This window comes from Podarcis cretensis, assembly GCF_951804945.1.
Source record: "Podarcis cretensis genome assembly, chromosome: 7".
Taxonomy (NCBI): Eukaryota; Metazoa; Chordata; class Lepidosauria; order Squamata; family Lacertidae; genus Podarcis; species Podarcis cretensis.
In genome coordinates, this window is record NC_137176.1 from 26,564,268 (window position 1) to 26,591,879 (window position 27,612).

At 42.3% G+C, this 27,612-nt stretch overlaps 1 protein-coding gene across 2 annotated transcripts in view; it reads left to right on the forward strand.

Annotated features, from left to right (window-relative positions):
• Positions 1-19,336: 19,336 nt before the first annotated feature.
• EXOC2 (exocyst complex component 2) overlaps positions 19,337-27,612 on the forward strand; it is an 85,087-nt gene continuing 76,811 nt past the window's right edge. Inside the window, exons 1-4 of one of the 2 annotated variants that reach the window (XM_079984936.1) lie at positions 19,337-19,425; positions 21,689-21,848; positions 22,373-22,549; positions 23,425-23,551. In XM_079984936.1, the coding sequence (XP_079841062.1) occupies positions 21,731-21,848; positions 22,373-22,549; positions 23,425-23,551 (422 nt within the window). In that variant the 5' untranslated portion in view covers positions 19,337-19,425; positions 21,689-21,730. Of the gene's footprint in view, positions 19,426-19,551; positions 19,575-21,688; positions 21,849-22,372; positions 22,550-23,424; positions 23,552-27,612 lie in introns of those variants that run through there. The other variant, XM_079984937.1, reaches the window with a different exon arrangement.

The following is a 27,612-nucleotide window of genomic DNA, read 5'->3' on the forward strand; positions in this document are numbered from 1 at the left end:
ATATACAAAGGATGTAGGTCTGTAAACAGAAAGGCGCATGTGGAAATGTATGGATGCAGCCTGTTTTCTTCATGCTTGTTTTCAGTTGTGCACTAAATTATTACGTATTTTGTCACACACAAAAAATATTCTGATGCTTGAATTTGTGGGGCAGGGAATCCAAGTAGCATCTATCAACAGAAAAGTGATTTGTGTGCTTAATTTAAGTACTTCTGTCTTGCGCCACATGGGGAAAATCAGCATGCACTGTTGAAAGACAACAGTTTTACTTTTGTGAAGAATAACAAAGGTTTCTCCGCCCCTTCCAGACTTAGCCTTCAGAGGCTGAGATTCTGAGCCAAACCCTCAAACCCTAATTCCAGCTTAATTATGGCTTACTTCTTTACTTTTTTTAAAAAAATATTTGGAATGAAGTTCTGCTGTGCTCAGTAGGACTTAATAAGTAAGTTTCAGATAGTGCAATCCGATGTTCACTTACCTTGAATAAATCTCACTGAGTTCAACAAGGCTTACTCCTGAATTGACATCTACAGAATTGCACTGAAGTTTTAGAGCGTTTGAAAAATATTATCCTCTGTCTTCCAAACAGTAGCAAAAAAGCACAAACTATGGGAACCTCAGGCCATGGGACAGATTTGGGGCACTGTCAAATTCCTATAAAGCGGGTGAAGGGTGTTGGAGAATAAGGCCACAAAGCAAATTGTATCAAGCAGTCATGTTATTTTTGTGTTAGGATTTTTGGTTGAAATTTCCAATCTGTTCTGGGTATCGTGGACAAAGCAAACAAGAAAAGAGAATCAAAAACAGCTGTCAAAAAACATAAACCCACTTTAAGGGTCAATTGCAAAGACTGGTGTTCCCGATGTGTTTCTTCATACCAGGTAAATTGTACCTTTGACTCTTGCATCAATCTGCTCTAATTGTATACTAACTGCAAATAAAGCCATATCAGATTTGCTAATTTGTCCACTGGCAAATCTAGGGCTGAAGAGAAATATGCAATGCTTTTTTTCTGGGGGGACACAGGGGTACCCCTAAACATTTTGTGAATCTAAGTTTGGCCTCATTGAGGGGCAGTATTTCAATATGAGTTGGAAAATGAGACAGGCACATCACAGCACTGGGCTCCACCGAACCAGAACTGTGACTATTTTTATTTTATTTTACTGGCACCTCCCAAATCGCTGGGGCGTTAGGAGGCTAGAAAAAAAATTGCTTGTGGGGGATTAAGGCTCTGAAATGGAGGGTTTGCCACCTCTGGCTTAGAGTTACATTGTCACTAAGGTGAGAGAGTCTGAAATTTCAGCGTTGTGTTTTGCTTGGTTTCTTTACTTGGCCTTAAATCCCACTGGAAGCAGTGGGGGCATATCCAAGCAATTGTGTTTACAACCATGACCTGCCTAACGCCCCATCTACACTATACACCCAAAGCAGTAGCCAACAACTTTAAACAACTATGGCATTCCCCCCCCCCCCAAGAATCCGGAGATTTGTTGCTTATTAAGGGTGCTTAGCAACCCTTATTCCCTTCACAGAGCTATCATTCCCAGAGTTCCCTGGGAAGAGGGATGAACTGTCAAACCACTCTGGTAATTTTTAGAATGAGCATGTGTAGCTGTTCCTTGAAGACAGTTGTGCTTTGTTCAGCCGTACAGGTCTCATGGGCAAATTGGTCCATCCAGCTACAATAATTAGCAGTTTCCTACCATGCCAACCAAGGGATATGGGGGGAGAAATCTCATTCAGTTTGCCTTTGAAGGCAAACCTGCCAAATTCTCAGTTTCCAAAACAAGAATCTAACTGAGACGCAGCCATCCTCTTGAATTCGCCCTTATCTGAATTTTGCAATGTAATTCTCAAACACCCACCACACCAAATGCATAGGTTAGTGAAAAGTGTGCCTGAAATGAATATATTAGTGAAAATAACATACAAAATGCATTACATTAGGGGGAATTGCTTCCAAAAATATACACTAACATATTCATAAATTTTAGTGAAGGTTGTTGGGGGGGGGGGGCTTAATAAAAAATTGCAAACTGCTGCAGAAATGTGGAGAACTGAATTACAGATTGGAAAACTGAAAAACTGAGAGAAACAAAACTGGCACACCCTTTTATCCTTTGTCAAGGTATACAGTACTTGAGACTGATTGCCACTGTTGCTCTGGAATAGCAAAAGGGAGGGAGGGAGGGAGGGAGAGAGAGAGAGAGAGAGAGAGAGAAACCCTTTGTCATTTTTGCTGCATGATTTCCTTGGTTGCCTTGCAGAGCTGCCTAAAAGCCGATCACAAATCCAAGGAGGTCTTCATCTTAATTGGGTTTTGAATTGGCCCAGCAGCCCATGACCTATGGATGCAGAACCAATGTACTCCACACCTGGAAAGGCTGAGCTAATAAGCACCCCAAGAAGAGGCTTCCACGAGTTCTGTCCTTCTGAGACCACATAAGCTTGTGCAGCATTATAGAAATATGGTAAGAATTAGGCCAGTGGTATTTAAAGTATTGTTTTCAAAACAAAGGACAAAGATAATACACACCACACTGTACCACACATCACTTTCAAACAGGCAAAAAGGTCTAGGTTTCTCCCACCTCCCCTCTCCTCATCAAAATATTTTCCGCTAGCTTTATTTCTATTTCTCCTTTTAAAAGCCACAGAGGGGAATGCTACATAATGCAGTATAAACAAATGTCACTTTTGACTTTTGGGTATTCTGTTTTGCTTTTATATTGCTTGTATCTGATGATTCTTGAAATGTATTCTTGTAGTGATGTGGCTGCATGGCAAGTCCTCTCAGAAGGGCTCTTTATAGAACTTTAATCATTGTTATAAATAATCTGCTTTGATCTCATATGCAATCTTTAAGATGCGAGCTTTTTCATTAAGTGCTGTGATTCTGTTTCATTATATATATGCAACATATCATGTCCAACAATCACATAACATAACTTCTTATCTTATACATTGTTTTAGACTTCCGTCAACACCTCTGATGATTTTCCATCTTTTATCACTTGCTGTGATTCTGTTTCAAATGACACCCTGGAATATTTGAGCAGGGGATACCTGAGCCTAGTTAATGAAATGAATGAAATATGAACACATACTAATACTTTTCTCCAAAATGAGAGTGCCTGGAGCAGAAAAGTCGCACACACCCTGCCCAGGTAAAATATGTATATTTTACACATTACCGAACTGGCAATTTGCCACACATTAAAGGCACCCCCAAATTTGCTACCCCAGGTGGACCTTGCTTAAAGAAGCAAAGGATCCCTCACCAAAATGATGCGAATTTTGCAGGTGATGATGTAATCCTAGGCGTGCGAGTTCAGAAGCAGTGGTACAGTCATGTAATTTTAAACTTAATAGTCTCACGAGGGTGGGTGGGTCTCTTTAGAGGATGTTTGTGACTTCACTTTAATGTGGCAAGCCAGGCCTGCTGCGTTTGGTGGAGGGTTTCCTCCTGCTCAATTTGCTGAGAAGGGTACCAAACCTCTTCCTCAAAGACCATTGTTCAGAAGTAGGCCTCACTTAAATGTATACCGGATTGCAGCCTGAACACCTGAAATTCTGCAAGCCAAGGAGCTTACACAACCACCACGTGTCTCTGTTTTCCAGGGACAGTCCCAGATTGACAGAAGCCATCCCAGTTTCTGATTTGATCCTGGAATGTCCCACTTTCCCTTAGGACGTCACTATTTTCCTTGGAGAAATGTCAGAGGGTATGGAGTTACGTGATCCCCGAGCCAAGCAGATAAGTAACTATGCAATAGTTTCCAAGCACAATTCAAAGTATTGGTGCTGACCTTTAAAGCCCTAAATGGCCTCAGTCCAATATACCTGAAGGAGCAGCTCCCCCCCATCGTTCTGCTTGGACACTGAGGTCCAGCGCCGAGGGCCTTCTGGCATTTCCCTCCCTGTGAGAAGCCAAGTTATAGGGAACCAGGCAGAGGGCCTTCTCGGTAGTGGCACCGCCATGTGGAACGCCCTCGCACCAGATGTCAAGGAAATAAACAACTATCTGACTTTTAGAAGACATCTGAAGGTAGCCCTTTTTAGGGAAGCTTTTAATGTTTAACAGACCACTGTATTTTAATACTTTTTTGGAAGCCTCCCAGAGTGGCTGGGGAAACCCAGCCAGATGGGCGGGGTATAAATAATAAATTATTATAATATTATTATTATGCAATCTTGAGAAGACATCTGAAGGCAGTCCTGTATAGGGAAGTTTTTCAAGGTTTAATGTTTTATTATGTTTTGATATATGTTGCAAGCTGCCCAGAGTCGCTGGTGCAACCGAATCAGGTGGAGAGCATATAAATAAAATTATTATTGTTGTTATTGTTATTATTAAATAGGACATCCCTATTTTCATCAGAGAAATGTTTGAGGGTACGAGGTTACATAAAAATGCACAAATCTATTAAATGTGCTTTGGACCACAAATGAAAATTCTGGATTATATTTTTCAGAATTAGAAATTTGGAAAGGGACATAGACTTTGGTGGTGAAGCGGAAATGTAGTGTATAGGGCAATATATTTGGATGACCTGGAAAACATGGCTGGGAAATGTATTCAGACTTGTTGGGCTTTCAGCACTGGAACATCCACAGACAGACCTTGATGCAGAAAAGTATGCAAGGCCCCTGCCCTCAGATTCCTGCCCCTTCTCCTGTTAGGACTCAAATACTGACACGGTTTGCATTTTTTTGGGTACAGAATGTATTGATTTAATGTGTAGAGATCTTTCCTATTCTATTGTTTCAAGAAGATTCTGGAACTTTCTCTGTGTGATACAAGCTGCCCTCAGATTCCTGTCCCTTGTGGGTATTGTTTCGTTCATCTGCCCTGTGTAGCAGAAGGAAGCCACCTTAGATGGCATTTTCCCGTTAGGACTCAAATACGTGGTCGCTAGTGGCAGACCTGCGTTCAACCCTGGGATCTAACATTGTTCTTTATTTTTCACAAGCCTTGACCGGCCGTTGCTGTTTCAGGTGGCTAAAAAGTATGTGCCTGGTTTGTACTTTGAATGTTTAAGAAGCTTAAAGCCGTAAAACGCATAATGCAGCTTGAACTTTTTAGTGTTATTCTATCAACAGAAAGGCAAAGTCTTTGAGGCTCGGCCTTTGTCAGAATGTAAATTCCAGCTTGTAATACCCGGGCTGTATGTTTCAGGAAATCGGTATCAACCTATTAGCATGCCGTTTTCCTTGGAGAAGAGCCATTTTCACACTGAGCCTGTATTCCTAGCTGCAAACCTTCCTGTCACTGTTCCGTGTCCACGACCCAGCCTAAGGCAGCCTTTGACGGCTCTCTAGCCATTTCCTGCATTCTGCCCGAGCACTAATTGAAAATTTGGGTGGCCTTGCTTATTTATTTTCATGGAATGCAGTAGGTTATATTTTCATGGCACTTTCTCAGCAGTGCAACGTTTCAATTTCAAAATTGCTGCAGCGCAAGGAGAAGTGCGCTCCCAGGCGTGCGTGAGCACAGACAAAAGGATGAGGCATGGAACTTTGATTAAACCATTAGAAAATAACGGAGGAAAATAAGGAATCGGCGTTGCTTTTCCCTTGCAGAACCAGAGGCACAAATGCTTGTTTTTAAGCGTTAACGTGAATTTCAATTTTGAAAGCTTGGATGCCAAGCGTATTATTACAGCTGGAGCCAGATGATAGGTCTTATAAAGTTTTAACCTGCTATCTGGTTTAAGCAGGGTACTTTGGGGTGGTTTTTGTATCATTTCGAAAAAGATGACAGTGGAATAAACAAAATGTGTGTGCATGTGTATTACTTTATACCCAGATTAACACTGCCTCTACCATACCACTTTTCAGCTCTCTAAAAAAAAAATGTTTCTAGCTCTCAGGATAGTGCAATAGGGACCCTCTGCAAGTTTCAATGGGTATACATTCCCCCCCACCCTCAAAGATATATCCAGTCTTTTGCTCCCTCCTCCTCTAAGTTTTACAAAATTGCCAGTAAATCCTAGTAGTCTGGACTACGCATGGTTGATTTTTTTCAAAAATGTGATTCCACAAAATTTTGGTGCGAAACCATTTGGGACAGTGTATTTAGGAATCTGGCTTTCAAGTGCATCGTTAAAAAATAACTTCTATATAGCTTCTTGTAGGTTCTTCCTCCCTTAATTCTCTTTAATCCTATGTATTTTTCGAACATATGAAATACTTCTTTTGTTTTATATTAATATTTGAAAAAACTCTGCTATGTTGTGCTTGTCAGAGTGAGGCATGTTCATGCAAATCTACACACCTTAAGCTGGGACAGTAAGCTGTTGCTGACATTGCTGGCATAGCAGGGCACAGACACTCGCTCTCACCCACACGAGATGCAACTGTATGCCATTGACAGCACAGAATACATTTATCTATCGAAACTTTGGCATTTAAATAATAATGATTTGATCATTAGCAATATTTGTAAAGTGCGGTTTCATTGGAGCAAAACGACTTGGATGTGCTGAGAAGAGTCCATTTTCTTCGGTGGTGGATTTCTTCAAGATGTGGCAAAAAAGGAAAAAGAGCCATCTTCAAATATCTAAAGGATGGAGCAAGCTTGTTTTCAACTGCTCTGCAGGGTAGGGCCCAAACCAATAGTTTCAAGTTACAAAGAAGGAGGTTCCGACTAAACTTCAGGAAGAACTTTCTGGCTGCAAGGGCTGTTTGACAGTGGAATAGGCTCCCACAAGAGGGGGGGGGCTCTCTTCCTTTGGAGGCTTTTAAGCAGAGGTTAGGTAGCCATCTGTCATGTATGATCCAGTTGAGATTCCTCAATTTCAAGAGTCCCTTCCAACTCTACAATTCCATGGACTCTTTTGTTTCTTTTGCTATTATATATTCTTTCTATATCTTTACATATTTCCAGTCTTCAGGCTTGATCCAGCAGGCTTATGTTCTTATGTGTTGCTGGATCAAACCAAGGGCCATCTAGTCCCTTTGTCTGGTTTCTGTCTGTAAGCAGCAACCACCTCCTTTGGGCAACTTTCACCTTTTCTGAATAACAAGCAGAGTCACTGGGGCAATCCACTTGGGGATACCAGATTTATTAATGTGCCCATGAGGTGGACATTATTACATTTGGGATTGCCAAACTAGACAATATTAAAATGTCAACCATCTCTCTTGGGGAAAGCTCAGGGACCCCTTCCAGCCTGGAATACACAGAGCTTTGAGTGGGAAAATGGTCCTAACCTCTACAAATGGAGGGCTCACTTTCTAGAGGAACAATGCTAAATGCATATGAAAGCATACTGGTTTTCAGCATTGTTGGCATCTGTATGTCTCGAGAGACAACGGGGTGCACTTCCTGGGGTGAAGTCAAATCACTGGAGAATCACAGCACCTGCTGTGGCTGTAGAGACCAGAAAATCATGACTGCCGCCCCCTGTGTAGTTTTTGCTGTGCTAGCAGCACCCAAGTGTCCTCTCTGGAGTGCAAGCCGGGGCAGTGTGTATGGAGGTCCTGGGTTACCTAGACGATGAGACCCTCCTCTTGGCCCCACTGATTTGGGCCAATGGAAAGCAGAGCAAAACATTTGGCACCATCTTAGCTGCAGGACTTGGCAGATGAAGGCGTACAAGGCATCATCCAACCGCCTTAGGGACTCCACTCCGGATTTGTATAGAGTTTACTGCTTAGCCTTTTCTTCTCCTGAAGACATACCACAAGGTAGCGAGTATGGATTTTTCTTCAGGGTTTACTCCCAAAGCCTTTCTCACAAATGAGTATAGCCGCAAGGCAGCAGAGGTTTAAGATCAGAGTTTTCCTTCTCCGTTTTCAGCATAATACATCAGGATTATTGTTGTTGTTGTTGTTGTTGTTATCAACCCCCCTTCACCAGCAGGAGTATTGTTTCCATTAGACTCAAATACTCTTGCGTTTTCTCTTTAATTTAGAATTGCAAATAGTACATGGAAGGTATTTTTCAGAAGCTATGTTTGTACCGAGCCAGAAAAATAGCAGCAAAAAAATGAACAACATTCTTTCCTGATCTGTGGAAAAACATTTTTGCCTGATCTGTGGAATACAATATTTAGTATTTTTTAGCTGTACGGGGTTTTGTGAACAATTTTGGGGGATTTGTTTGGCTTCCGAAAACAATGCCTCAGGGTCAACAGTGCATGGATTCACAGATAAGGCATTGAAAAGAAGAGGAGGGTGGAAATGACTGGACTGCAAGCCAGCCAGATAAAGCAGTGTGAGAACTGTGGGTTCTAGTCAGGCTACAAAAGGCCTTTTTCTCTGGTGCTGTGGATAAATGGACTGTTAGACCATATTGTTTTGGCCATGCTAAGTGAGGAGATAATTCTTTTCTAGGTTTCCATTCCTTCGTTTCTACCGTCATTTAAGATGCTTCCTCGGTGGGTATTGATTGCTAGATGTTTTGATGGGGACTGTGGTGTCCAAAATATGGGATAAGTTTTGTGTTTTACCAAAGAAAGACTGTAAAAGGTATAAATGGGTTTCAAATGGTAATAAATAAATTAAAATAGAACAAGTCACTGCACAGGTTGTAGCCTGCACTATAAGAAGAAAGGAAGGCAGCAAAAAACAGCTAAATCAGCCCTTCTGTTTTAACAGCACCACTGGCACTAAGTAGATATCCTTTATTTCCCCTGGTTGCCTGCACTAAACAGTCCATAAACAGAAGCTATGTACTACCATCAGTGTTGGAGGAAGCATGGCTCTGAGTACAGGTACCAGATGCTGGGAATCTCAAGTGAGAAGATTGTCTCCACCCCCATCGTTCAGGCCGGACACTGAGATCCAGCGCCAATGGCCTTCTGGCAGTTCCCTCATTGCGAGAAGTGAGGTTACAGGGAACCATACAGAAGGCCTTCTCGGTAGTGGCACCCACCCTGTGGAACGCCGTCTCATCAGATGTCAAGGAAATAAGCAGCTATCCTATCTTTAAAAGACATCTGAAGGCAGCCCTGTTTAGGGGAGTTTTTAATATTTAATGCTGTACTGTTTTTAACACTTGATTGGGAGCCACCCAGAGTGGCTGGGGAAACTCAGCCAGGTGGGCGGGGTATAAATAATAAATTATTATCATATTATTATTACTGTTGAGTTCATGTCCTGCTTTCTATTAGCATCTGGTTGGCCCAGATTCTCAGAGAGGTTTAACATTCAACCTCTGTTCTCATGGAACTCTGGGAATTGTAGTCCCCCAATAACTCTTGACACACTTAAAAACTACAGCTTGCAAAACTATTTGGAGAAAGCCATGTTTAAAGTGTTTTTAAAACGACTATGTTGAAGGGATACAATAGTGATTTACAAGATTATGCACAATGTGGGGAAAGTGGATAGAGAAATATTTTTCTCCCCCTAGAACTTGTGGGCACTCGGATGTTAGAAGATTCAGGACAGATAAAGGAAAATTCTTCTTCACGCAGCGCATAGTTAAACTGATGGTAGTACATATACACACGTATATTGATTTTAACATATAAATTATAAAATGTACCACAAAACTTATACAATCTTTTTAGACTTCCATCAGCACCTCTGATGATCCACCGTTTTAACCACTTCTTATGCATTTCTTAACTTTATATTGCCTTTACATCTCTTAACAAATCATCCTTCCCCTTCTCCATTTTTGCAATACTTCCAATAATACGCCTCACAAAACTTCTTGCAAACCTACAAACATCGTCTGATCTTCACAAATACTTTTCAAGTAGTCCGTAAATTTACTCCAGTCTTCTGTGAATTTATGGTCCCGCCAGGTTCAAATCCTTCCTGTTAGTTTATCTAGTTCTGCATAGTCCATTAACTTCATTCTCCATTCTTCAATCATCAATAGTTCTTCTTGCTTCCATTTTTGGGTGGTGGCTACAGTATGTTCTACCTTCCACTGTTGGAGTCAGTACACCTCTGAATACAAATGGCTAGAATTCACAGACAGAGTGTTAGGGATTGGACGGAAGAGGGCGAGACCGCTTCTCCTGACGCTGCAGGAGAAGAGGAATGCAATATTGATTTACAGCAGGGGTTTGAGGAAGGTCACAGCTCAGAGATAGATGAACAAAAGAGTTGAGAAGTGTTAGAAGAAGGGGGGAGTTGTGACAGGGCAGCCAGCTGACACGTTGTCACTGGAGAGTATTTCTGACCCCCCCTTCACCCAGAACACAGCGTTCATTAAGGGTGCAGTAACAATGGAATCAGAGACTTTGGGCCACAAGCAGCCACCATAAAGGGAGATGCTGTTACTAGGATGGCGAGAGGAGGAGCCCAGTTTGGAGCAACGCCATTGTTAAGGATTGTTGCGTTCTTTTGCCTCTCACTATTAAGATTGAAGGGGACGCAGGTGGCGCTGTGGGTTAAAGCCTCAGTGCCTAGGACTTGCCGATTGAAAGGTCGGCGGTTCGAATCCCTGCGGCGGGGTGCTCTCCCGCTGCTCGGTCCCAGCGCCTGCCAACCTAGCAGTTCGAAAGCACCAACGGGTGCAAGTAGATAAATAGGGACCGCTTACCAGCGGGAAGGTAAACAGCGTTTCCGTGTGCGGCTCTGGCTTGCTGGCCACGTGACCCGGAAGTGTCTCCGGACAGCGCTGGCCCCTGGCCTCTTAAGTGAGATGGGCGCACAACCCCAGAGTCTGTCAAGACTGGCCCGTACGGGCAGGGGTACCTTTACCTTTTTATTAAGATTGAATAAAACTCAATTAAAAAGGACTATACCTTGTTTTCTCTGCCCTTGCTGCAAACGGGGGAAGAATGGCTTTCTTGAAACCTTGACAGAGCCTTGACAGAGAGACAGCACTGTTTGTGCTTAAGTTCTGTTTGCGGACTTCCCATCTGATTTGCCACGGTGGGAACAGAGTGCTGGACTAGAGAGGCTTTTGCCCTGATCCAGTAGGACTCCTCTTATGTCCATGCTGCTCTTACCTGGAGATGAAAAGAAGAATTTTATCCATAACTCTTACAGCTTCCTGCCATGTTGTATTAACTGGGAAGGGTGATATGGACATGGTTTTAAATAGAGTTGGCTAGACAGTCCTGGAAATAAACAGGGCAGTTTCTAAAAAGCTCTTAAAACCACTAAGTAAAACCTAGGTTATAGAAAACAATGGTACTGTTGATGGCAGCGATGCCCTAGTCTAGTCTTCAGGCTGAGTATCTGTGGGGCTTGTGACATGAAGCTGGTTTGCAACGTTTTTATCCATTCTTTATTAAAACATGTAGCCAAAACATTTTACTATAGGAAAGCCACCCAAAAGATGTTCAGAATTCGCTTGTCACTTCGAGCTACTAACAAACAGTTTGCTAGAAATTAGTCCTTTTTCCATGGAATGATAAGCCTGTTTTTCAGTCCCTATCTCTGACCATCCTGCTTTCTGAGCTCTACCCAAGGTCATGTATATTTTCACTGGGATATGCCTTTAATATTGCATTTAATATGATCTTTCCTTTTATGTGTAACAGGATGGGTTGATTTACAGCAAGGCAACTGAAACTGATTTTAATCACAATAAAAACAAATCCTTTTCTTACAAATAAACCAAAGCTCAAGCAAAAAGGTTTTTACATGGCTTAAGAACAGTTTGCTTTCACCATCCCATTCACCTCCAATCAAAACATTCAGGTAGGCAAGTGCTGGTTTGTTACAAAAGCAACACCTTAAATTTCATTTGTACACAGTCCATGTATAAAAATTGTGTGACAGCTTCTGTAATACTGTTGTATTATGCATATGTGAATATACTTCACTGAATGTTGTGGGACTTACTTCTGGATAAACCTACATAGAATTGTGTTGCACAAGTCTTTTTATTAAACTTGAAAATATGCATGTTTCAGTTGAATTTATTGTTGCTTTAGCACTCCACCAGTGCTTTAACATACAAGTTATCATATAAAGTTGCAATTCCAATTTGTAACCGTTAAGGGGTACCCTTTTTACAATAAACACCATGCATTGTAAATATGATCTCCAGATCTTACTCCTGAAAACATGCTGACACATCATGACTTTGTACATTTATTATTTCATTTATTTTAAAATATTTATAGGCCACTTTCATGAATACAAATCTTTCAGGGAGGCTTACATAATAATAAAAAAATAGAACAAAGCATAAAAGCAAACAGCATTACTACAAATCTCCCTGGCAGTAATAAAAAGACCCAGCCCATAATTTAAAACATGATTTCCACAAAACCAGCTGTTCAGGGAAGACAGAAGAATGCTCACATCAAAAAGAAAATACAGCTCTTGTGCGCGCCATCTGAAATAGGTAAGTCTTCAAGGACTTTTGGAATGACTAAGCTAGGTGGCCTTCTCTGTGGGTTACTCGTAGAGTTGGTAGAGCGCTGGGGCCACCACAGAAAAGATCCTCCCCTCATCCCTGAAAACTTCATTTATCTGAGGGGCAGACAGGTGAGAAAGGACTCTGTTGTAGATATTATGGGCTGGCAGGTTGATATATACAGTGGTACCTCGGGTTAAGAACTTAATTCGTTCCGGAGGTCCGTTCTTAACCTGAAACTGTTCTTAACCTGATGTACCACTTTAGCTGATGGGGCCTCCCACTGCTGCCACGCAATTTCTGTTCTCATCCTGAAGCAAAGTTCTTAACCCAAGGTACTACTTCTGGGTTAGTGGAGTCTGTAACCTGAAGCGTCTGTAACCTGAAGCGTCTGTAACCTGAGGTACCACTATATATGCAGGCAGCCCTTCAAATAGCTCCAGTTCAAATAATTTAAGACTTTAAAGGTTAAAACCTCTAAAGGGCCTTCTCAGTGGCTGCTCCCAGACTCTGTAACATGCGCCTGGAGAAGCTAAACTGGCTCCCTCTTTGCTGTCCTTCCACCAGTAGGTAAAGATTGGGAACTGACTAGTTTTAATGAAAGGGCTCATGCCATTCTGTTTTTATTGTAATCATTTGTGTATTTAAAACATTTTATATGTGTACGTAGTTTTAATTCTATCAATGTTTAATTGCTTTTAAACTATTGTCATTTCTATGTTTTTAGTGATTCTTTTTTTTTTATCTTTAAGCTGCCTTGAGTCCCACCAGGGGAAAAGGAGAGGTATAAATAAATATACAGTGTACCTTGGATATCGAACGGCTTAGTTGTCAAACAAATCGGCTCCCAGACACCACAAACCCAGAAGTAAGTATTCTGGTTTGCGAACGTTTTTCGGAAGCCGAATATCCGACGTGGCTTCCATGGCTTCCGCTTGAGTGCAGGAAGCTCCTGCAGCCAATCGGAAGCCGCGTCTTGGTTTTCGAACGGTTTTGGGAGTCGAACAGACTCCCAGAACGGATTAAGTTCCAGAACCAAGGTACCACTGTATAATAATATTAGTAGTAAAACCACCACTTTGAATTGGGTTCAGAAATGCTCCAAAAACCAGAGAAGCTGGTATAATAATGGTCCTACAGGATCCAACTGCCCCGCTGACAGAACTTTCTGACTGCTGCATTGTGAACCTGTGAACCAGCGGAAGTTTCTAAGCCATCTTCAAAGATGCCCTCACATAGCGCACATAGAACCAGCCAAGCCTAGATGTGACTAGAAGATGAGTCACCAGCGCTAGGCCTGACCTCTACAGATCAGTTGAGGAGGCAGAGGAGGCGGAGTTTGGATTTGATATCCCGCTTTATCACTACCCGAAGGAGTTTCAAAGCGGCTAACATTCTCCTTTCCCTTCCTCCCCCACAACAAACACTCTGTGAGGTGAGTGGAGCTGAGAGACTTCAGAGAAGTGTGACAAGGTCACCCAGCAGCTGCATGTGGAGGAGCGGAGACGCGAACCTGGTTCACCAGATTACGAGTCTACCACTCTTAACCACTACACCACAGTTGAAGCTGGTGGAACATATTCCTGGCTACTGGTCTACCCCAGCTAGCATAGAGTCCACAGAAGGACTTCCAAACAGCAGGAGGAAAAGATGCATTGCTGTATAAAGCGTAGAGTTGATCAGGTAATGTCCTGAGGATATAAGGGACAAATGCCCATAGGAATCAGTGGAGAACTCCAGGATTCTAATCTAGCTACAACTGGGCATATGTAACACCCCATCGCCCAACTTTGCTCAGCAATGGAGAGAAAACCCTCAAAATGAAGATAGACAAATAGCCCAAAGACTGAGTGGCGGATATGGAATGCTCACTGACCACTGAAGGGTGGGGGGCAAGAGCAAAACTGTGCAGGCCAAGAAGGGAAATGGAATGAACGGTCTGGAATCCTGATCACAAACACAGCATACTGCAATATTCTGTTGCAGCGCCCCGCTTTTCATGTCCAGATTAGTGACCGACTAGAAGCAAAGTTTGAACCAGGACTTCCTAGCTCATGCCGAAGTCCCTTCCTTCCTATGCTGCGCTAGCTCTCTCTAATGGTCATTTCTGTAATATCCGAGGAAGAACCCACATCCATTTAAATGGGCACGATCAATTCTCGTAAGAACCTGTGATGGGGCAGTCATTAAGCGGAAGCTCTTGTGAGTTTGCTGCCAGGAGGTGCCCAAGGTATCACGACAAAAGGCCATGACCGTTGGTCGGTGCTCTCAGCAAGGCCTGAGGATCCCCAAATCCCTCCTCGCCAAACCACACAGCCCTCAAGCCAGCTGTACAGATAGGAGGAGGAGGCGACAAGCAGCTTTCTTAAATACACACACACTTTCCCACCCCCCACCCTGCCGGTACCTCAGCTGAGTGACAGCCTCTTGATGTTGCGTGCGAGTGAGTTCAGCTGGTGCTGTGTGGTCTGGGTGTGTGGTCTCCAGCTTGGCCGAGAGGCTGCTAACAGGGTGGATGAGAGAGAGCAACTCTGTTTACTTTAATTTATTTCGGATGCCGGAACTGTGCCCAGAGTTTCTCCTGAGCTTGATTCCACAGTTAGTGGCAGCAATCCCTCACAGCTGCAGCGCAGTCTGAAATATGTGCTGAACTCCTCGACCAAGTGCCTTTGCAGCATCTGCTTCAAGTCCAGCCTGCTAATCCCCTGTGACTCAGAAATGTTAATGGCATTGCTGAGTGCTGTGATTATTTTGGTTTTACTATGTCAAGATAGGATCTCCCTCTCTCCTTTTCTCTCTCTGTCTCTGAATCCTGGAAGATGTACTTTTTGTGGGTTATTTAATGCAGGAATTTTAAGATATTGGTAATATGTACTGTAGCTATGAAGTCTGATGCAGAAGGTCTTTTTAAAGGTGTGTGTGTGTGTGTGTGTGTGTGTGTTTAGCTGTGACATACAAACTTGTAATCTAGATTCCAGATCTATTTGGGTCAGGCAATGAACCTCAAGTTGTGCAATCTCATATTCCTATTTTGACCCTTTCCCATTAATTTACATTTTATTTTGCTCACTGCTTTAGAATTGGTGAAATGCCAGAAATCTGCTTTTATTTTCTTATTTATTGTACGTATTGATATTATACCATAAACTGCTTCAAAGACCTGTTTATTGGGATAGTAAAGCATATTAGGAATGCTAGAATAAAGCTGCAACCCTATACACTTTCTTACCTGGAAATATGCTCAATGGGACTTAATTCTGAGTAGAGACATAGAGGATTGTACTGAAAAACAAAACAAAAAAACCCTATTCAAAGTTAAAGTGGCTTGTCATTTGCTAATATTTGCTTGACGTGAACGCCGGTTACGACAAGATAAGGCAAATTAACCTTTAGTTATTTAGACTGTTTCTTTATACGTGCTTATCTTTTCATTTTAAGTAGCTTAGAGATATTTGAGAAATTTTTTTTGAACCAAATGTAACATTCATGACCAATACTTGTTTAAAATGACAAGTCTCCTTTCATTATTCAAATAAACATGCATTCACTCTTAATATGACTTGGAATTCCAGCATTGTTTAGCTTATTCATTCCTAGTCTTTTCTGGCAGACATGCAGGAATGAACTTAGTATTATTATTGATGCAGCGTTGAAGGCTGTAATATTCATAGCAGTGGTGAAGGCTCTTGCAAATCTGTGGGCTAAAGCTCTCCAAAGGGATTAAGGAATATCACCATCATTTTTTTAAAAAGATGTATTGAGGTGGAGGGGGGGAGTGCCTTACTGTTTTAACTTGTGTGTACTATATTTCTGCATTTATGTTGAATTCTAATTTTCCTTAATTTGTTTTTGTATTATCTGCAGTGATCTCAGATCACAGCTTGGAAGAAGTGAAATGGTTCACCGTTTCAGTCACTGCTTGCAGGTTACAATGCAAGTGACATGACACACAGGGGTGGGGGGAAGAGGGGAGAAAAAATGTAAACACTCATCAAATCTTAATTTAACAAAGTTAAATATAAGTTCTTTGGGGAAGGGTGATAGCTCAGTGGTCAGTGTAGATAATATTGAACTAGATGGGCAGATCATCTTCAGTCGGTCTAAAGCAGCTTGCTTTGTTCTTACAATGACCAGTTGGAATGGATGTCGTGTTGTTCAGCAAGCCAGTTACATAAGAAGTAAAGCAATAATAATGCCATATAGGTGTTACACTTTTAAAACATGAGACAGCAGGGTGACTGTATTTTTTAAGACAATGCTTTCTAAGACTCACACATTCAGAACACTTTTATCCTTATGTGGTTCTTAAAGCAGCTTACAAAATATTTGCACAATTCAATCACGTTCAAAAACTTTTGACCCATACTCAGAAGTAACATTTATTAGCAGTGTTTATACACGTTTATGTTTAAGAAGATTCCAAAGTGCTTTCCATATCACTACAATATCAACAGAAGACAGAATACATTTAAGACCTCTGTAATGACCAAATGCGATTTCATCCATTTAACAACTAAAAAAAAAAAAAAAAAAAATACCAAGGAAGAAAGAATTAAAATTCAGACCCAAACATTTCTCACTCATATTCTTGGTCCTCCCTGGTGTTGCCAGTGGGACAGGAGGCCCACTGAGTTTCTTTGAAGTTAGTTGAGTATCACAGCCTTGGAGTCAAACTCCCCATCTTCAGCAGATGAGTTCAAGGATGTGGGGTCGGAGGAGAAATTGCAGACAGAAGCACTGCCACAAGACTATACCTTGGTGTCAGTACCCCACCAGCCTAAGGATGTTGTATTGCCATCCTCTGACTCAGAGGACTCTATTGCAAAAGCCCCATTACAACCAGTCTCCTTCACAGTGGCGTAGCGTGGTGGGTGCAGGGGGGGCCGGCCGCACCGGGCGCAACATCTGGGGGTTAGGGTTAGGGGGCGCAAATCCACGGGTCAGGGGGCGCAAATCCACAGGTTAGGGGGCGCAAATTCCTTGCCTTGCCCCGGGTGCTGACAACCCACGCTACACCACTGCTCCTTCACTTGCAACTGGGACAAAACTGCTGCTCCTATATAGGGATTGCTCTTACGGGTGCTGACCCAAGCGCTGTTCTCCTATCACACTGAGGATGAATGCTGCACAAATCAGCTTTGCTTTGTTGCTGTGGAGGTCAGTACTTGCAGCAAGACACTGAGCAGTTGAACTTTGCTCAGTCCATGGTGAAGAGTCTTTCTTTACTGGTTCCCACGGATGGCCTCTAAAACCAGGGAGAGGGGCTAAGCAGTCAGAAATTGCTCAGCCTGAGATGGAGTCAATTCTCCCCTCATGCATACATCTTCTTAAAAACAATACTTTTTTGTAGATATACTGCTTTCTCATATGCAAATTTAATCAACTGATAAATATATTAAGCACTCAAAGGTGTAATTATTGTGTAACGATCCTAACACAATGTTTTCATTGCCCAAGCTTTGCTTCTTTTAAATTTACTTATTTTGCTGATAATGGACACTGGTCAAACTCAAAGGACTATAATGCTCTTGAGTCTTTTCTTCATGCTCACCATTCCAGTGCAGTTTTTTAAAAAGTGTTCTGCAATAAGCACGGAAATACCTGAGTAAAAATATTAGATTTTGGGAGGCTCAGCATTTTTATTACATGAATTCATACTGTAATGGAAAGAGGTAGAGTGTGCCAGCTTCTGAAATCCAATAAAGCGTGCTGCAATATTTTCTAATATTACTGTCTAGTATAGTCTTAATTCCAGTGCATCACCTGAATGCCTTGGCATTATAGACTAAGGGGAAAGTGGAACTGGGAAGAAAGAATAAATACGGAGAAAATAAATATTCAGCATATAATTTCCTTCATATTAATATTGCTTTTAAAAAAATAATAATAGTTTGGGCCTTTATTTTTATCCCTAGGATTATTGTTCCCCCAACATGTCTTACTATGCATAAGGATGTCTTTTACTTGGGTAACTCAGTGAATTTGTGCTCCTTGCACAGTATTCATGTTCTTACACTTTGGCCTGTTGCCAGAGTTTCAAACTTTCAATACGTTAGAAAGTTGCAATCTCCACACACACACAAACACAAACCCCACTGCAAGTATCAGTTCAACAACATTAGTTTATTTATTTTTTGCATCAGTTTTAACATCCCACTTGTGTGTAAATGCTCTGAGTCTGGACTATAGTTCCAGGAAGCTCCTTGCACATTGTTGGATGTTGTAAATAAATATTAACAAGTAGGGAAACAAGCCACGCTGAGCAAATCAGATGGGGTCATGTTGTACTGACTTCTGTTTCAGTGTATCTGAAGAAGTGTACATGCACACGAAAGCTCATACCAATAACAAACTTAGTTGGTCTCTAAGGTGCTACTGGAAGGAATATTTTTTTAAAAAATTTGTTTCGACTACGGCAGACCAACACGGTTACCTACCTGTAACTTGCACTGATAGAGGAATTCTATCCCTGCACTACCCCACTGCCCCTAAATTGCAGCAATCTGGGAGGAAGGTTGGCAACTCTGCAGGTCACCAGGGTACAGTAGATGGTTTTGCAAATTGCAGCACTTGCCGCCCTCCTAGCTTCAACGACCTGTCTCCTCGCCTTGTTTGAAACAACCACAACCACATTGCGCTGTGAACTTTCCGTCCAGAGCCTCTCGTGGAGGGAGCACTGCAAATACTGCAGTGTTAACAAGCTAACAGTGAAATAACATACTGAAATCTGGGGTAGCATACCTGAACCAACAGCATAAGGACAATTGTTTTCTGAAATGCTTTGCTACTGAACGAATAATTAAAAAAAGGAAATGTATCATTCTGCCACAAGGTAGATGGAGGAGAAGCAGCAATAACTCAATTTGCACGGACATAACGCGCGCGCTCGGCCCTGGCGAGGGACATGGAAAGGAGCGAGGAGGAAGGGCGGGGCAAAGAACTCTGCCGCTCCCTCCTTTCGCGAACCATTGGCTGCGGACGGCTGAGTGGCAGCGCCGGCTTAGCCAGCCAGCCGGCGCTCGCCCCGGTCACGTCATGTGCGTCGGCCTCCGCTCCGTCGCGTCACGTGCGTGGCGGCGTCAGAGCCCCCTCGCGTAGCGCTCCTTCCGCCCCTTTTCCGCCAGCTGCGCTTCCGGCGGGAGGTAGGTCTCTGCTTGAGTGGCGTTTTAGGGAGCGGGGCGGCGGCGGTGGTTGCAGGCTTCCTGCCTCAGGTGGCGGTTGACGGTTGGGAGAGGGTCCTTCTCCGCCACCTCAGTGAGGGCGCTGAGGGAAAGTGCGGCTGACGGGTTGGGTGGGGCTTTTATTTTTATATTATTTTATTTTGCCAAGGAAGAGAGTGGGGGAAGGGAGTTAACTGGGAGGGGTTTTTTGTTTGTATTATGCATTTTCTGTTTTTATCTTGTGTTTTTATGCTATGAACGGCCCTGAGATCTTCAGATGAAGGGCGGTATGCAAATATATATATATATATATATATATATATGTATATACACAAACACACACTACATATAATACAAGCACACACACATATGAAATAATAATACAAACATGCAATAGTAATAATATGAATTTTAATTAATATGAAATAATTATTCATATTATGAAATAATAATAATACAAGTACAGTCATACCTCAGGTTGGATATGCTTCTATGTTGAGTGCGTTCAAGTTGCGCTCTGCAGCAACCCGGAAGTAATGGAGCATTTTACTTCCAGGTTTCGCCGCTTGCGCATGCACAGACGCTCAAAATGACATCATGCGCAGAAGGGGCGAAAAGCAATGTGCGCATGCACAGACGTGCTGTCACTAGTTACGTTTGCTTCTGGATGTGAACGGGGCTCCGGAACAGATCCTGTTCGCATCCCGAGGTACCACTGTACACACACCATACATGCATACCCCACTAGCCGGCTCGTGGGGGAGCCTTGGGAGGCCACTGTGCGCTTTGGGCTTTCTGGGCCACTAGGCTCTGTCATGGGTCATGGCCAGCCTAGTGTCACAACTCAGACAGCGCGCATGAAACATGCTCTGGTTCAGCATCCTTGTACAGTCATACCTTGGAAGCCAAACAGAATCCTTTCATTTGACTTCCAAAACATTCAGGAACCAAGGTGCGGCTTTCGATTGACTGCAGGAAACTCCTGCAGCCAATTGGAAGCCACATCGGACGTTCCGAGTTCCAAAGAACATTCGCAAACTGGAACAATCACTTCTGGGTTTGCAGAGTTTGGGAGCCAAAACGTTCGTCTCGCAAGGCGTTCGACTTCCAAGGTACGGCTGTACTTGATCCAGCACTTGCAATGCCTAATCCTAACCTTGCTTCACTTGAAAGTACCGTTTCGCCATGCTCAGCAAGGCCTAGTGCAGAAGGCCTGGGAGATTTGCCTAGTGCAGAAGGCCTGGGAGATTTGCAGTAGATCTGCAAGGTTTCTGATTCCAAACTTAAGCTAAAAATAGCAGGAATGAAATAATGTCCCCCATGCCCTAAATTATGCTACAGAATTAAATAAATTTAGTACTCAGATTGATTTAATTCCAAGTGCAAGTCTTTTGAACCAGGCTCTTTTTAGTGTGTGTATCTGTCTTTCTAGTAAATGACCCCAAGCCCAGTACATAAGATGGACCACCGCTGCTATGCCACCCTCCAGGCGGTGATGGTGTTGCCACTTGCTGGATGCAGTGACAAGGGCAGGGGAAGCATTGAGTTGGCTGGCGCAGGCATTGATACATGCATGCTTTCACCTGTGACTACATCCCTTGCTGCCATACTCCCAAGTAACAGCAGCACTGCCACATGCAGAAGAATGGTGCAGTTGTGGTACCCCATCTAGCACACTGCAATAGTGCACACCTGAAGTCTCCCCAACCCAGATATATCCTGTAGAAAGAAGGGCACTGTGGCAGGTAATTTCATGCTTTCTTTTGATGTGAATCATTTTGGCTCATGGTTTGTTTCAGATAGCTCTGACAACAAACTGAATGCCCAATACAGTAATGTTGCCCTAAAAGTAGTTCCATTGGAGTTGCTGACACAAGTAAATGGAACTTTAATTCCTAATTCTCATCATAGGTGTGGATCTAAATGTCCAACTGGTATAGCAGGAATCAGGGCATTCATGTACAGTATAGGCCACCCACATGGAGCTAGCAGTTCACACAGACAGTGTTGGCTGGGAGCCTGGCAGTGATCCTGGGAGCTCCCAGGGTTTTCAGATGGGCACCCCCATGCATCTGACCCAGCCCTGATTCGAAAGTTGAGAAGTTTCATCTTGATACTCCTTAGGAACCATCAGCACTTAAGAATTAAACACACCTTATCAAGACATTTTAAATCACACAATTGAGCATTTCTAGGTTTTATCGTAATTGGTGCAATGTAAACATTTCACTTTTTTCTGATTTAGACTGCTGAATATATCAGTCTTTCATCAAAGAAGAAAGCTATAATGTCTCACGCACGCAAGCCCCCTCTTGTGACGGGCATTTCTCCCAATGAAGGCATCTCATGGACAAAGGTCACAATTCGAGGAGAGAACTTGGGAATGGGCCCAACAGATCTAATAGGTAAATTCAAGAAAGCTGTTTCCGTTTCGATGGCAGTAGAGTTTATTTGGAAATGTGCAGTTGCTGATAATTTACGGTAGTGGTATTATGAAAACAATTGATAGACAATAAAATGTTGTTGGTTTTTCTTCATGAAGTTGAAGAGATCCTTTCCTAAATACCAGGGTAGGAATTCAGTGTTGTGCTAAAACAAACGTTCAGTTAGCTCGAGTATTTCCGCTTGCATGACAGAACAACCCCTCTCACCCCACGCGCTGTTCTGGGGGTTCTCTTTGAGCAAGCTTGCTGTGTTGTATCTGTATCATCACTTTCACCCATTGGTCAAGACTGAGTATTTCAGTACTGGCTACTAATGTTTATGTATTTAGAGCAACACTTAAAAAATATCTTTCTGGAGTCAATCCATAAGACACTTGAGATGCGTTTGTGGGCTGAAAGCACTTCAGGTTCCCCCGATAATGATGAAATACAAAATATTCACTGTTAAGCAACATTTGTTCCTCTGCTTTGTGTGACTCTCTCAGGCTTGACAATCTGTGGACACAACTGTCTTCTGACTGCTGAATGGATGTCTGCCAGCAAAATTGTGTGTCGAGTAGGTCAAGCTAAGAATGACAAAGGGGACATTATCGTCACTACAAAGTCAGGGGGCAAAGGAACTTCCACTGTTTCTTTTAAACTCCTGAAACCTGATAAAATAGGTATGGTTGTATTATCCATTTATTTCTCTTCCTGTAAGTATTGTTCTGTAATAAAAAAGTTTTGTAAAAAAGAAAATCTTCATGGGATGTGCAAGTGGGTTTCTTGAACAAATCGTAAGACTGTATTTATTCAGATTTATACTATTGGCCCATCTAGTCCAGGTCTGTCAACTCTGACTGGCAACAGTTCCCCAACCTGTCTCAGGCATAGGTTTTATCCATGCCTGGTCCTTGAAGTTGGTATTGAACCTAGGGCCGTGTAGAGTATTCTGACCTCGAACGTCAGCTGTTCTTTGTAAAATCTTATGAATTCAAAATACTTGAGCTTAGGCTATTCTCATACTAGCACCTCAAGCTCATGGACTTCTGTATAGCGGTATGTTCTGTTGTATCCAATGGGCATTCCACTGAGTTTCTAATAAAACTGCTTTGATTATACTGTTATAAACATGATATACCAGCACTTGATAGCATAAAATATGTTTGAATCTTTCTGATGCTATTTGGGCACGTGTGCATTTTAAAGCAGGATGGAATGTAGAGCCAAATTTAATGTATTTTTTTTTTTTTTGCCAGTTGAAGTTTTCCTTTTGCAGTATAGATACAGGAAAGCAAACAACAACCACCCACCATATTTTGTGTCGTAGGTGAGAAATCCAAATAAAATCCTCTGAGAATCATATTGCTCTGTAACTCTTTGGCTGCAGAGGCAGATTAGGAGCAGTGTTTCGAGGTTGCTTTTACCCTATTTTCCCCCAGACAATTATCTTAAGTCTGCATTTTATACTTGTAGGACTTTTTGACTTAGTGCATGAGAACTTCACGATGCTCGACAGAGCTTGTTTTTCTAAGGATATCTCTTTTGTTTTCTCAAGGTATCTTGGATCAGTCTGCAGTCTGGGTTGATGAAATTAACTATTATGACATGCGCACTGACAGGAACAAAGGGATGCCTCCTTTGTCTCTGCGCCCTGCTAATCCTCTTGGTATTGAGATAGACAAGTGAGTACCAAGTAGTGTCAATTTACATTCTTACCTGACTACCCTGTAAGAATTCAAAAATATTTCAGAATGTGAGATTTGAAGAAAGCAAGACTATAGTCTGATTTCACTTTGCCATGGAAAGATAGTGTTTCTTCAGTTTCTTATTCTGGAAATGGGAAGAATAATTATATTTCTGTCTGAGGTTATGTCCTATCAATTCAAGAATTTCTGCATGTGCAACAGGTCTTTCCCCCTGCATTTGTGCCAGTCCCTCCCCAAATCTATTCTTGACAGTCAAGCGGAATCCCCCAGAACAGATCACGTTTTAGGCAACTAAGTCCTGCCCAGAGTAGGCTCATTGAAATTAATTGGAACTGTTAGTCATGTTCATTAATTTCAGTGCGTGAACTCTTGAGTGGGGCTGACATTGGCTACAACCCTTAGATTTCATAACATATTGAATATTAGTGTTGTTCAAATTTTTATTTATGAAAATATTTCCACACCACTTTTTATTTACAGAGAGGAATATGAAAGTGGTTCACAGTAATAAAACATAACAAATGTAGTTAAGACTTCATACAGTGTGAACAATTTTAATAGCTGTGGGGGATGACAGGATGAGGTGGCAAATGACCTGAGATTAGCTGTTAAAAACACTAGCTAGCTTTATGTGATTCTGTTTAGATTGGGATTTGCAGCAGGAGTTGCAGAGTAAAAATATATTTTCCATCCATCTGTCTTTTTTCTTTTAGTTTTTATTGAAATACTAATTTGTTTCCTAACCACAAATCTTAGTGTTTTTATACACAAATGCCACATTTATTCAAAGGTTCCAGTAGTTGCATTCATATAAAAAACAGTGTATACATATTTAAAACACTTGCTGTCATAGCAAGTTAAGTTCTGCAATGCTACTCTAATATTGCAGATGAACATAACCATGAAGAAGTAGATGCAGATAGCTGGGCACTTGGCCAGCGGCCCTGAAGTTCCTTTCTGGCGTACTGTCCTATCTACTTCTGCAGTCCTAGTGGTGAAGGAACCAGCCAGGAACGAGAACAATGGGTATAGAGATCTCTGGCCATGTGGTAGATAGACATGGCTGTGTTCAGGAGCTCCTTAGGGTCAGTGGTGGTACAGGGGTCTCCTGATGGCTCCTTGTCCTCCTCTTTCATTGAGGAGACAACCAGCTCCAGGTCTGAGCAAGGCTGAACCTTGATACTTGCACAGTAGATGGAGAAGGGGCAGGCTTTCAGACAAACCAGTGCAGCAAATAGTGCTCAGCTTTTTAAAAACAACAACAACAAAACTAACTTTAGGGATATTGACATACAACATATGACAACATAGTAGTTTGGGCTGGTATGTGACCTCAGTGCTACAATAGCAATTTTAACAAAAATCTTTCTAATCTGGGTATAGTGTTTCTGCTAAATATAGCAGACAGTGGTTACTATGTATTGTAGGTTCAATCCTGTATAAATTGGGTTACTTTATTTAATTTCCAAGAGGCCTATATGTATTGCAGTGCAAACGTTTACAGCAGTGGAGAACCAATTCTAGCAGGAAAGCCGTTCTGCCATAATGGCTAATGCTTGGATCCTAAAAAAATTAACTTAAGAAAGTTCACACAAGGAAAACTGCCTGTTCTCTCCTAACACCCACTATAGAACAAGGTCACTCAGGTTTCAGACTTGTTGTGAAAACCCAGACCGCAGTAAACCTATTTGCATTTAAAGTGTCATAGGACTGTGTTTTTGAGCAATACAGTTACTCTGTGCTGATAAAACTGATTTGTAGCTCATTTCTTTTCGGAGATGAATACACATTCCCTAAAATATGACAGTAATGAGCAATCCTACATATACTTCATCTCCCTAGGACAGGCTAGGAATAATAGTACAAAGCCTGTGTATGCTTTGTGTTCAGTTACTGTGTCATTCCTAGACATTTCTGGAAGTATTCGCAGTAGCACTACATGTCATTTTATTAGTAAATTTAAAAATGGTTTCCATCTGCAAGGTCTAGCTTGCTGAGCATACACTGCCACCTAATGGAGTATGCGAATCCTCTTTTGTGTAGGCAAAGTTGACAATTTTATCAGAGGTAGTTTATTTATTTTTTTGTTTATATGTAAATACAAGAAGGCTGTCATTCAGCAGCTCAGCTGGGAAGCTAGCTGCAGGTTCAGTTAAATATTTTGATTGTCAGCATCAGAAGTCAAAATCTTACAAGGAAAGAAAACTCTTCATAGCAATCTAGGCAAGGTGAGGCCTTCATAGGCCTAATCTGGCCAGTGTTAAAACATTTCCAGTGATTTAATTGTGCTCTGGGCTCTTCAGTTGAATGGAATAAAAGTGCTCAGCTTTGATCATATTTTGCCCTGTATTTGCCATCAGTTGAAGGTCCTTCTGTTGTCTCCCACTGTCTTATATGGATGCAGTCAGCAATAGTGAAGTGAGGTTCTGCCACATCAGTGTTGCCCTTAGGCTGGGTCCAGATTTGCCATTAGCTGTCCTTTGGACTGTTTCCAAAGGCCATCCTTGTCCTCTGTCCTACCACTGGAGAAAGTCCTTGTTAACACCTTTGGGTTTGTCCTGTTTAGTCTACTCCAGCGTCCTTTCTGCTGGTCTTCTGCATGCATGAGTAACAGAATACAGCTGGTACAAACGTTTGCTCCTATGAGTCTGGCGGGGGGGAATGTGAATGGTTACTTAGTTTGTTTATGGTGGTTGCCATTCAGTCTTTATTTACTTAAAATGGCTCTTCTTGACCTATAAAATCCTATGGAATCCAGTTCACGGGACTTTTCACTGACAGTGTCCAGTAGAACTGCCTGGTTTTAGTTTTTAAATAGATTTTACGTGGCTTTGTGCACAGAATCATTACCCCTGGGTGATAACTTTTTAAAAGCTTTATTTGTGAGGCACAGATTTACATTTCTTCTTATATAAACCTGTCAAATCCCTCCATATAACTAAATTCTCTCAAGGCAAGCAATAGTATTAAACTGTTTCTTCTCAAGCATTTGCTTAAATGGAGTATTCTCGCACCCAGTTTCCAAGCTAGGGCTGAAATCGTAGCCTGGCAGCACCTGGAGAGCCAGAGGTTCCCATGACTCAGGGAGAAGGAAAAATTACATTCCTTTTCTGTCTTCCCACCCAACCTCAAGAGCCCTGTTCATCCTTAGGGGGAAGTAAGTAACCCAGGCTACCACCTACCGTATTTTTCGCTCTATATGACGCACCCGACCATAAGACGCACCTAGTTTTTAGAGGAGGAAAACAAGAAACAAGAAAGCAACGCAACAAGAAAGCAACGCAAAGCCTCTTGGCTGCGCTCAAGAGACTTTGCGTGGCTATCCCTGAAGCCAGAAGAGCAAGAGGGATTGGTGCGCACCAATCCCTCTTGCTCTCCTGGCTTCAGCGATAGCTGCACAGCCTGCATTCGCTCCATAACACACACACACATTTCCCCTTACTTTTTAGGAGGGGAAAAGTGGGTCTTATAGAGCGAAAAATACGGTACTTTCTCCTTTCCTCAAGAGGTAGCCTCTGTCTTCTTCAAACCTCTCCTCTTCTTACCACATTTCCACAATTACTTCTGAGGCTTATGAGACATCAGGAAGAGTCTGAAGGCTTGCTCTCCTGGCTTCAGCGATAGCTGCACAGCCTGCATTCGCTCCATAACACACACACACATTTCCCCTTACTTTTTAGGAGGGGAAAAGTGGGTCTTATAGAGCGAAAAATACGGTACTTTCTCCTTTCCTCAAGAGGTAGCCTCTGTCTTCTTCAAACCTCTCCTCTTCTTACCACATTTCCACAATTACTTCTGAGGCTTATGAGACATCAGGAAGAGTCTGAAGGCTTTCCGAGTCTTGCCAGCCCCACCCCTGCGTTTTGGCATCCCATCCTAGCCAATTACTGGTCAGGCTACTGAAAGGCAAGCCCAGCAGCTCCTTCTCCACAGTTAGTTTTAGATGAGCCAAGCAGAGGCATCCAGGAAGAATAGCAATGACAGTTATAAAAAGAGAAGAGAGATTAGAAGAATAAAAGAAGCACTGCAGATTATCA